At 40.8% G+C, this 12,694-nt stretch overlaps 1 protein-coding gene across 2 annotated transcripts in view; it reads right to left on the bottom strand.

The window, feature by feature from the left end:
* FNDC3B (fibronectin type III domain containing 3B) overlaps positions 1 to 12,694 on the bottom strand; it is a 165,943-nt gene that overhangs the window by 24,158 nt on the left and 129,091 nt on the right. For both annotated transcript variants that reach the window (XM_017889478.1, XM_017889477.1), the window contains exons 20-21: positions 5,339 to 5,505; positions 2,721 to 2,848 (exon numbers count right to left, since the gene is read on the bottom strand). In XM_017889478.1, coding sequence (XP_017744967.1) covers positions 2,721 to 2,848; positions 5,339 to 5,505 — 295 coding nt within the window. The remainder of the gene's footprint in view (positions 1 to 2,720; positions 2,849 to 5,338; positions 5,506 to 12,694) is intronic.

Here is a 12,694-nt window from a genome sequence, read left to right as displayed (position 1 = left end):
GNTCAGATGGAGGGATTGCATTGGGAGTTATACCTGATATAAATGACAAATTGATGGGTGCTGACGAGTTGATGGGTGCAGCACACCAACATGGCACAAGTATACATATGTAACAAACCTGCACGTTATGCACATGTACCCTAGAACTTAAATTATAATAATAATAAAAAAAAGGTAGACAGAATGTAGGCTTCAGTAGTTAGGTTAAGACTACTTCCCCTCGATGACATGATTGTATATTTAGAAAACCCCATTGTCTCAGCCCCAAAACTCCTTAAGCTGATAAGCAACTTCAGCAAAGTCTCAGGATACCAAATCCATGTGCAAAAATCACAACCATTCCTATATGCCAATAATAGACAGCCCAATCATGAGCAAACTCCCATTCACAACTGCTACAAAGAGAATAAAATACCTAGGAATACAACTTACAGGAGATGTGAAGGACCTCTTCAGGGAGAACTACAAACCACTGCTCAAGGAAATAAGAGAGGACACAAACAAATGGAAAACATTCCATGCTCATGGATAGGAAGAATCAATATGAAAATGGCCATACTGTCCAAAATAATTTATAGATTCAATGCTATTCCCATCAGGTTACCACTGACTTTCTTCACAGAATTAGAAATAACTATTTTAAGTTTCATGTGGAACCAGAAAAGAACATGTATAGCCAAGACAATCCTAAGCATAAAAGAACAAAGCTGGAGGCATCACGCTACCTGACTTCAAACTATATTACATGACTACAGTAACCAAAACAGCATGGTACTGGTACCAAAACAGATATATAGACCAATGGAACAGAACAGAGGGCTCAGAAATAACACCACACATCTACAACCCTCTGATCTTTGACAAACCTGACAAAAACAAGAAATGGGGAAAGGACTCCCTATTTAATAAATGGTGTTGGGAAAACTGGCTAGCTATATGCAGAAAACTGAAACTGGACCCCTTCCTTACCACTTATACAAATTTAACTCAAGATGGATTAAAGATTTAAACGTAAGACCTAAAACCATAAAAACCCTAGAAGAAAACTTAGGTAATACCATTTAGAACATAGGCATGGGTAAAGACTTCATGACTAAAACACCAGAAGCAATGGTAACAAAAGCCAAAATTGACAAATGGGATCTAAGTAAGCTAAAGAGCTTCTGCACAGGAAGAGAAACTATCATCGAAGTGAACAGGCAACCTACAGAATGGGAGAAAATTTTTGCAATCTATCCATCTGACAAAGGGCTAATATCCAGCATCTACAAGGACTTTACACAAATTTACAAGAAAAAAACAAACAACCCCATTAAAAAGTGGGCAAAGGATATGAACAGACACTTCTCAAAAGAAGACATTTATGCGGCCAACAAACATACGAAAAAAACTCATCATCACTTGTCATTGGAGAAATGCAAATCAAAACCACTATGAGATACCATCTCATGCCAGTTATAATGGCAGTCATTAAAAAGTCAGGAAACTACAGATGTTGGAGAGGATGTGGAGAAACAGGAACACTTTTACACTGTTGGTGGGAGTGTAAATTAGTTTAACCATTGTGGAAGACAGTGTGGTAATTCCTCAAGGATCTAGAACCAGAAATACCATTTGACCAGCGATCCCATTGCTGGGTATATACCCAAAGGATTATAAATCATTCTACTATAAAGGCACATGCACACATATGTTTACTGCGGCACTATTTACGATAGCAAAGACTTGGAACAAACCCAAATGCCCATCAATGTTAGGCATAAAGCAAATGTGGCACATATACACCATGGAATACTATGCAGCCATNCCAGAAATACCATTTGACCAGCGATCCCATTGCTGGGTATATACCCAAAGGATTATAAATCATTCTACTATAAAGGCACATGCACACATATGTTTACTGCGGCACTATTTACGATAGCAAAGACTTGGAACAAACCCAAATGCCCATCAATGTTAGGCATAAAGCAAATGTGGCACATATACACCATGGAATACTATGCAGCCATAAAAAATAATTAGTTCATGTCCTTTGCAGGGACATGGATGAAGCTGGAAACCATTATTCTTGGCAAACTAACACAGGAACAGAAAACCAAACACTGCATGTTCTCACTCATAAGTGGGAGTTGAACAATGAGAACATATGGGCACAGGGAGGGGAACATCTGACACTGGGGCCTGACAGGGGGTGGGGGTCAAGGGTAGGGATAGCATTAGGAGAAATACCTAATGTAGATGACAGGTTGATGGGCACAGCAAACCACCATGGCACAAGTATACCTATGTAACAAACCTGCATGTTCACACATGTATACCAGAACTTACAGTGTAATAATTAAAAAGATCACTACTAACAACAACAAAAAGAGAGACTACTTCCCCTCTATAGTAAAATCACAGGCACTTTAGTTTTCAGTTACATACAGACTTTGATACATGCAAACCTCACCATCAATGTCAAATACAAATAAACACTTTACAACTCTTTAAGACGAGCATATGCTTGAGAACTGAAAATTGAAGATGAATACCACCATATACAAAATGTAAACTAGGCTTCAAACACTCTGAAGTGTTTGTAATAAGTACAAGTTAGGCAGTTTCTATCATTGATTTTAAGAAAAACATAGTTCACTGAGTCATTCATAGCAATGAGCAGAGGCATGGAGCCAGCCATACTCAGTCGCACATGTGCCATGTACATTGGTTCTTACCTGTTTGTACTCAGATTCTCTTCCAACCAATACCTGCAGAATGTAGTTAACAGGGTCACCTTTCATTGGTGGTACCGTCTCCCATAAAATTTCACATGAATTTCCTTCTAACTGTGTTACTCGAGGTGCTGAAATACAAACCCACACATCCAAGCTCAAAATTCAAAATATCATGTTAATAGTCAACACTTTAGCACTATTTGTGACAATCCACGAGAGAGCAAGGTTGTGCCTGTGTTTGCCCTGAGAGAGGAGTTTATTTGCCCAGGCACTCATAAAACCATCAGGGTGCCCTTTAGGCACAGAGAAGTTACCTCATGACTAAAAAGCCATTGATGAAAAAATCCTTTGCCCATTATCCCATGAATAACAGCTTGATGTGGATCACATCTTTTTTTCTCCTATGGCAATTGAGCATCCTCTATGGCTTAGGCCCTGTACTAGGTATTCTGGGAGATGCAAAAACAGGCAAAGTAAACCCTGTTTTCAAGAAACTTAAGATTTAGTTGAAGGAAGGGGAGAGCAAGGTATGAGACGCATACAAAAGAAACATCAGAGAATAAAATGAGAGATACAAACAAAACACTGGGAATTTCCAGGGGAGGAAAAGAGCGTAAGTGGGTGGGGATCTAAGGAAAGTTTGAGGAGCAGGTGACATGTGAGAGCAGTCCTGGAGAATGGGTAGCACTGAAAGCCTTTAAAATTAAATTATTTTATATATATTTTATTTTCACTTACTGAACTCCTCATTCTCATTTAAACTAAATTATATTAGTCTGTAGTAAGGCACTTAAAATATTCTAGATTTAAAAAATATTTTCATAACTTCTATGATTCAATATGACATTTTCCTATTTTGTAACTAGAACGTATATCTCCTGTCTGAACCCCCTTATACTTTAACCCCTAATTACATGCAACTAATTCTTTAGAGAGAGTTGTTTCTACTTGCAATTCTGTGTGACACTGTTTCAGAAAAATAATGCTTTCCTTAAGAAGAAGAAGGAGGGGCGGGGAGAAGAAGGAAGAAAGAAGAAAGAAGAAAGAAAGAAAGAAGAAAAAAAGGAGCCTATGCTGGAAATACTTGGCCAAAATTCCAAGCATTTTATGAAAAAACTAAATAAGGAAGCCTATCAGATTAAACAGTCCTCCAGCTAAGACAATAATTTCCTGAATCTAAGAGTGAGAGGAAGACAACCTGATCATGTGTCAGAGTGGGAAAACTGCCCTTCTGAAGTAGAAAGGTCGGGAGATGCAAGCACTGTCAATGTGCCATTGTATTTTTTGTAAAATGTATCCCCACCAAGAATCCCTTTGAGAGGCAAAGATAGTACTCCTTCATACTAGAAAGACCACTGAAGTGGGATAATTGATAAATCTAGCCACCCTTCCTCGGTACTAACAAACCAAAGCAGCCACAGTGTGCTCAGACATCTTTTGTGTTATAACTGAAAGGCAAAGCTGCACCAAAGGGCCAGGGCGTTTACTGCCAAAGTGACCTGGCAAGGCCATGCATGTGTATGCACATTCATACTTGTTTCTTAGTCACATAAAGAAGGATCTGCCAAAGAGTCTTCAGGGCAGGGAATCAGGAGCAAGGTATTTGCCCTAAACTAATCCTGGAAGGAGCTATGGGGTTCGTAGAATCCAAGCCAAACCCTGACCCAGGTCCTGGAGAGTTCCTATAATTGACTTTGTGCCCTGGTTGTAGTTGACACACCTCCTCATGTGGGAGTAGAGAGTCAAACACATATGCAAGGATCTTTTCTGCAGGTTGTACTTTACCCTGCTGTCAGCCTTAGGATTATTTTGAGCAACAGCTAGATAAAGCCACTTGTGCTGTCTGTCCCCTTAAAGACTCAGGAGTCCAGGAGTGGCTGGGTGGACAGGCTGAGCATGCTATGGCTCCTGTTGCTATTTCCTGCCTTGCAAGTTAGCTGCAGTCAGGCATAGCTCTGTGGCTAGAAAACAGGCTGAAGGCTCAGCAGACCCAGTGGAAGTAGGGTCCAGGCAGAGTGTCTTTTGTTCACTAGCCTCAGGAGACATGGGGGAAGATCTGGATATGTGGGGCTCTCATGACTTCTGCAGTACCCAATCCCATTAAGGGGCCAGAGTAGGAAAGTAGTCACCCACAAACTTCAAGATAAGTACCCAAGGGGATTACAGCAGATCACTGCTACAGCTTTCCAAAGGCATCGCTCCACACCAAGAGCTGTGTGCCAAAAGGAAAAGGCTGCTGAAGTTGCCTAAGTCAGTCTCGAGGCACCAAAGTCACTGAAAGATGAATGCCAACCTCTGCTTCTCTGAACGTCTAGGAAAGGGAGTGTGATGCCTTCCTTGGTAAACTGTCTTAAGGGCTGCAGCACCAGGAATTAACCCTTATTTGTAACCATTATTTTTGATAAACACACATACATACAGAGAAAAGTCATTATCTGTAGGCCCTTTCCTTTCAAGGTCTCTCATTTCACCTAGACAACACATTGCTCAATCTTCTTTAGAATGTTCTTTGGATTCTATCTTGCTGACATTATATTTAACATCAGAAAAGAGCTTATTTCTATAAGTCCCAACAGTGCCTTACTCTCACAAGACAGCATAATACACAGCCTACACACCTTTGATGGTGGGGGGGACACTTTTGGTTGTGCTGAAGGTATAGGTTTCTGAGAAGGGCCCTTCCCCAGCCTCGCTTGCTGCCTGGATTCTGAAGGAGTAGCATGTGAATTCCGTCAGTCTCTGGACCTTGTAGGTGTGGCTGGGTCCTCTGTAGATTGAAATAAACCTAGAAGAAGGAGCAGAATCAATTAGCCACCTGAACTTCTATTAATGACAAGAAATTAATTATGATGCAAACTGCTGGAGCAGATTAGGCCAACTTGGTAAACGCTTTCCATATATTCTGAATTAATAATCAGCCAGTTGCTACATTAGGGTTAAGTTTAATGTCTAAATGTATGTTTTATAAAAGAAAACATAAACTTAAGCACATATAAAGACTGGAATGAGACTCCTTTAATTAGGATCTAGATTCTAGAAACATCAGAATGTTTTATTTGCTCATGTTTTATTTACTAATAAAAAACAGAATTTTCAAATTTTCATAATGGTAATATCTATAATCTGATAGCATAAACTAATATTCTACTGTTTCCTAGGCAATGAAGTTAATGTTAACAGGACACCTAAGAAATAATATGTCCTCTTTAGCCAAATTTTGCAAATAACTGAGGTTTGGCCAGAAATGCTTTTAATTTTAACTTTTATCTGTCTTCCCAAGAGTTTTTCAAAGCCCCATTCCTCAATTGCTAAGGAGACATTTAGGACTATGGATCGTTCAGAACTCATGTAAAGAGAAAAAAAAAAAAAAAATACTGTGTTCAGAATCATCCATCAGGTTCATCAAAATCACAGACAAACAGCACAGGTGGCCTGGACAGTTTGGAGTGGCAGCTTTTGGCTCCTTCCCCTATCTGATCCAGGACTATTTTGCACTTCTCTGCTAATTAAGATTTCCACGAAACGTTAAGCATAACAGGCACAAAGATAAACAAACAGGGTCTTATGTTTTAGGTGTTTTCCCCCAGGGTCTTGAAAACAACATTTTCACAATAAAAATGTATTTGAGAACTATAGTATGCTGTCATCTTTTTAAAAACTATAGTTTAACTGTAAAATTTTGGAAATAACATAACTTCCCATAAGTCATCCAGGATCTTTAGTAGATTCAGTATTTGAATCCTGCTGGTCCAGTGGACACTTTGAGAACCACTACATAAGTTAATCCAACTACAATGCCTTGTTCCTAGACAGACAGGCCAACGGATTCTACATTTCCAGGGCTTCGTCGCNAAAAAAAAAAAAAAAATACTGTGTTCAGAATCATCCATCAGGTTCATCAAAATCACAGACAAACAGCACAGGTGGCCTGGACAGTTTGGAGTGGCAGCTTTTGGCTCCTTCCCCTATCTGATCCAGGACTATTTTGCACTTCTCTGCTAATTAAGATTTCCACGAAACGTTAAGCATAACAGGCACAAAGATAAACAAACAGGGTCTTATGTTTTAGGTGTTTTCCCCAGGGTCTTGAAAACAACATTTTCACAATAAAATGTATTTGAGAACTATAGTATGCTGTCATCTTTTAAAACTATAGTTTAACTGTAAAATTTTGGAAATAACATAACTTCCCATAAGTCATCCAGGATCTTTAGTAGATTCAGTATTTGAATCCTGCTGGTCCAGTGGACACTTTGAGAACCACTACATAAGTTAATCCAACTACAATGCCTTGTTCCTAGACAGACAGGCCAACGGATTCTACATTTCCAGGGCTTCGTCGCAGCATCTGAGGACAATCCACTGTCTTCAGATACTACTGGAAGTCGACCACTAACAAAATCATAAGCCAAAATGTCTGACTCTTTGACCAATTTGGCCTAGGGGTAAGCAGAATTTATGTATTCATTTAGTAAACATTTCTTGAACATCTGCTGTGTGCTAGGCTCTGTGGATTTGAAAGATGAATAAGACCTAATCCCTGTGAGTTGGCTGGTCCTGAGTGTGGGCTAGGTTTTCTGAAGCAGAGCAGCAGCTTTTCCATGTGCTGGAGAATAGTCCCTCTGGATGGATGAATGAATGGAAAAATGAAGAGATACAGATCTAAAACTTTTCTTTTTTCCTTTTCTTTTCTTTTTTTTTTTTTTAACAAAGCCTGCCAGAGTCAATGCTTACTTTAAAATATCCACATGTGTATTCATCAGCCTCTGCAATCAAGTTCCTGAGCCCTGGTCATTTCACCTATTTAGTGTTCTGTCTGCTTTGCTGTGTAAGGAAGTGCCTTTTATTAAAGGCTGAACATTTTTAATTTCAGGAAAGCCAGAGTCCAGGCTGAAACCCACAAATACCATGGCAACCTGTTTAGCACTCTTGACACATTACTACCCTAATGAAGACATCCTTGCTAATGCTAGAGCCAAACAGCTATTTATTAACTCAGCCTAACCCAGTCTACAATCTCTAACAGGAATAATTGCCCTTAATTATATCACAAATTGAAGTCATGGTTTAAGAAGTGAAAGTGTTACATCTTCATTACAGACTTGCCATAAAGGTCAGTTTTTAAAGGAGTTTGGAAAGGACTATTAGGAACAGTATGCTTTCCTGCCATGCCACACTCTAAGGAGAGTATTTTTGGAAAATAAGTTCAATGTATATTTGTACCCAGGCCCAATTACAATGTAAGCTAGCAGCACTCAGTCACAAAGAAATTTACTGAAGCAAATGCAGTACTCTAAGTTTGTAATCTAAATAGCACAGACAACATACGTATCAATTTTCAAGTACATCAAAATCTTCTGCTTCTATTTTGTCCTTTAACTTCTTATTTTGTTCTTGTACTGGAGCATTTTATTAACTGTTTAAAACTGCATTCCAATCTATGAAAAACATAGTGGAAACAGCTGATAGTAATGAGAAATTTAAAATTTTATTTATGTCTGGAGACAGTGTTAATTAGAAATACAAAAATGACCCCAATCGTGTCTAGAAAAAAGTGGGAGTGACCTTGAAGGCTGTGGTGGAGACATGACTGCAGAGGATTTCACCTTTAAAATTCAGTCACCTTATTTTCAGTGAAGGCGGAGTTAGGCAGCTCCAGGAGGCCACCTTACAGCTGCAATTCCCTGTGGAGAGGAAGTTGGGAACTGGCAGCCTGGTGCTCCCAGCAGAAGGGAGATGAGAAGAGGAGGGAAAGGGGTGGTTCTTTCTTCCTTCAGCCTTTTCTAGAATAAGCATGTGTCTAAGCAGTCCTCTAATGTAGCCCACTGTCTACTCTGGCAATAATAAATCATGATCTGCTCGTTGCTCTGATCAAAGCTATCACTGCTTTGACTGGCCTGCCTTCCCCAAAAAGGGGCATGGGAAGAAATTATGAGAGGGGCATGGAGAAGAGCTCTTTTATTTTGTTCTCAGAATGTGTATGGAAATAGCCAAAATAGATGGTAACTAATTCCTATGTCATGTAATTTAACCAGATATTGAGCCCTCAGGAGGGAAGGAGACGATAGGCATGACAGAGGCTCTCTCCTGGGTGAAACAAGTATAAGGTGGGAAGGGGAGATATAAGGAATCCTAAGAGCTTTAGCCCAAGGCAGACAAGCATCAAGTGTCAATCAGGTCATCTAGAAACACTGATGTATCCTGTCCTTTTGGGGCCTGTGCCCTAAGATGGACACACAGGCCCAAGGTCAGAGGGGCTGAGCAATGATGCAAGATGATCATAGCTAATGCCTTCTGAAGATGTTCTCCAATCATCTCACTCTGAAGTGTGACCAAGAGCCACAGGGAGACATCAAAGACAGAGGTAGCAAGTAGGCACATTATTAAAAAGCTGACACTTTCCTCACTTTAAAGGTTTCCCTACCCTTTCGTCTTCTTAAGGAAATAAAAAAGGTAAGAATAGAAAGAGAACTGCAAGAATGAAACCATGGCATGAAAGGGATGAGAAAGACTTGGTACCAATTTTTTATACTATGGAAATCATTTATCATAGTCATTTCCAATTTCACGTCATTTTACTCTTTTCAACAAAAAAATTCATTAAATACATAAGCAAATAGATTCTAGTTAAACTTCCTCTATACCCCCTAAAGATCTGGGTACTTGGTAGGCTTTCAGTAAATGCAATTTCTGAGACCAGAATTGACTCTGTAGACTATGAGACACCAGCGAGTAGTTTATCCTCTTCATGCCTCCGTTTTCTCATCTGTACAATCAGCGAAATGATGGAACCAACCTCAGAGACAGTGAGGTTTAAATGGGTTAATAAAAGAAAAGTACTGGCCGGGCGTGGTGGCTCACGCCTGTAATTCTAACACTTTGGGAGGCTGAGGCAGGCGGATCACAAGCTTAGGATTTCGAGACCAGCCTGGCCAGCATGGTGAAACCCCATCTCTACTAAAAACACAAAAATTAGCCAGGCGTGATGGTGTGTGCCTATAGTCCCAGCTACTCACGAGGCTGAGGCAGGAGAATCACTTGAACCCAGGAGGCAGAGGTTGCAGTGAGCCAAGATTGCCACTGTACTCTGGTCTGGGTGACAGAGCAAGACTCTGTCTCAAAATAAATAAATAAATAAAATAAATAAATAAATAAATAAAATCAAAGTGCTTAGGCTAATCCTGATATATAATAACTCAATATGTGTTAGTTATAATCATCTTAATGCTATGAAGATAGGATTTTTAGAAAGGACTCCCTGTGTGTTCTGAGAGACCATGTACATTACTGTCTGCTAACACAGAAGTTATTTTTTCCGGGTAAGAGGCAACCCCACAGAGAGGGCTGCTATGTTGGCCTCAGACATGAGCTGTGGGACTACGCCTGTGAGGCTGTTTACTCTCCCTCAGGCGGGTCCTGCCAGTGAAGTACAGGCAGAGACGCTTCCTCAGAACACACTGGTGAGGTCTGAATTTGATAGCTCACATAAAAGCCCCAAGCTCTGACACAGCAGGCCTCAGATAACTGTCGATCCTAAATTTCTTTCTGGTAAACCCTAGCATGAAATGTACATGCTGACAGTAATGTCTGGTTCCCCTTGCTCCTCCAATATCAGACAATAAAGACCTATCAAAACATAACAAAAAGCACATATGCCGACACAAGAATAATATAATTCCTCTTTCATCCCAATTCTATAATTATTTCCCATCATTCCAGGAGGCAGAAGAGAGAATCTTCTATCTTCAGGGCCAATGATTTATGGCCGTTTGCATGGTGCTCTTTCTAGGAAGCTCTGCAGGTTAACACCCCTGTGGCTAGAACCACTCAGGGAGAGATTACAAATATTCATCAAATATTTGTTTTATGAAGACTAAGTTAATTTTTTTCTTGCTCCTGTATCTTTTTTAAAAGACCAACTTAATTTCAACATTCATTAATAAGTAAGCCAGAGGCCTTTTGTGATAGAATTAAACATACCAAGCATCCCAAGACACAATGATTGAAGACCACACATTTTAAATGCAGATAAGGATTCCGAAGAGCAAGGCTTTGCCATGAAGAGGAGAATGGCATCTGTCCAGATTTCCTAGTCCTCTCTCTTCCCCTTATATTTAGAATGACCAGGGTCAGTGCTTAGATTCCACCTGCTTATGCACCACAGGCCCTGGGACATCACACCATGGCCAGAAGGCAACAGAAGGGTCCTGCTGTCTTGAAGGCGCTGATCACTACTATTAATACTTCAGTGTGCATTGCTCCAACCCTGGGGAAGGGAGGAGATCCCTGGAATAGGAAGAAATCAACTGGAAACAAGAGGACCTAAAGCAACAGGAAATGGTGAAAAACTCTAAGCCCTCAATACCTTGGTTTCTGACAGCAAGTGGGGCTCAGGAAACAGGGATGCACTCCACGAGGAGTCACACCTGCTTAACCCTGAGCTGCTCCCCTGCTGCTGAGAAGGACTGGACCATCCTTCACCCACTCTGTAACTCTGACACTGTGGGTGGAGGAGGTGGAGCACAGGGACTTGGACCCAGGAAGACCTGTGCTCTAACCAGCTCTGCACTTTACTGCCACATCATTCACCCCTGCTAAGTGTCAGTTCCTCCCATTTGTAAAATGGGCATAGCATCTACCTCGTAGATTGTTTTAAGAGTCAGTGCAATATTTATGTGGGTAAAACCTTAGCACTGAGCCCAGGACACAGTAAGAGCCTGGCATATGGCATTATTCAACGGCCCCAAACTCTGCACCACGAAGGCCACAGGTCACCTTTTGGGGATCTGAATTGTACCCTGAGGACCTCTGGCTCCCAGTTCCTGCTATATAGGCCTCTCCCAGGTTACTGGGGTCATTCACAGCTTTTGACCCAGCAGGAACATGTCAATCTAAATTTGCGACGTTCTGTTGCAGCCTATGCCAGACATTTAGCTCTCCCCAACATAAATCACTCATCTAATTTGGTGGCCAAGGAATACAAATAAAATGTTCACTTTGTTATTTTCATGACATGAGCACTCTTGCCGACAAAAGCAACAAGGAATAATGTACATATAGCAGTTCCTGGAACATACTACATGCTCAATAAAGTCACTGAGTCATTTTAGTACGAGTTCAGGCTGAGGCATATGTAGCTACAGGCACCCCTTATGGTACCACAGGAGCCCCGGCCCACGCTGGCAATACCTCTGAGGGGTCTTCTACTCTACCTCCATCCCCTGCTGCCTGTGCCCATGAAGCTGCAGAGGCATCAGTCCCATGACCCAGGCTCCTGTGAGGACCAAGAAGAGGACAAGCACAGTAACACCTGTGGGGCTCAACTGTGCAGGGGCTTCGGATACAACACAGTGGGTGATGATAGAAGTTCTGCAGTAAGCTGGCCTGGGTCTGAGTTCAGGTTCAACAGTCTGGTAATGGTGCATTCTATAATCAGGTAAGCTGTTTCCTCCTCTGTAAAGTTGGTATGATAAGAGTAACTACCCTGTAGCATTATTAAGAGAATTAAAAGGGATGATGAAGGAAAACCCATTCGACAATGCCTAGCACTTATTAAATGTTCCATAAATACCACTGTTTTTAATACTATGTAAATATTACTGTTTCTAACACGAATATTATTAACAAAGCACCAATGCTCACGAGTTTGTTTTACAAGGTTGGAAAAGCTGAAGGAGTCCCCAGAATGGCATCCCTCTCGCTTTCATTCCATGAGGTTTTCTTGAGTTGGAGAGAAGAGTTGGGCATGTGACCAATATCACCCTGTCCTGGCGAGTCCAGGCTAAGAACTGTTGCTGAAAACACCAAGATGGGGCAATGTGCCCAATTTAGGCACTGCCCATAGCGTTAGGCATTTTTACTTAGCAGAAAGATGGGGAGAAATGCTGTCCTACATGAAGAATATTTACTTGGAAAGGGGAAATAAACTGGTTAGAAGGTTGGGTGGGTCATTAAAAGTTTACAGTGTAAATGAA

Source organism: Rhinopithecus bieti, unplaced genomic scaffold (genome assembly GCF_001698545.2).
Source record: "Rhinopithecus bieti isolate Rb0 unplaced genomic scaffold, ASM169854v2 scaffold_18353, whole genome shotgun sequence".
NCBI lineage: Eukaryota > Metazoa > Chordata > Mammalia > Primates > Cercopithecidae > Rhinopithecus > Rhinopithecus bieti.
The sequence above is the reverse complement of the archived record's forward strand: the minus strand, read 5'-3'. Positions and strand labels throughout refer to the sequence as shown.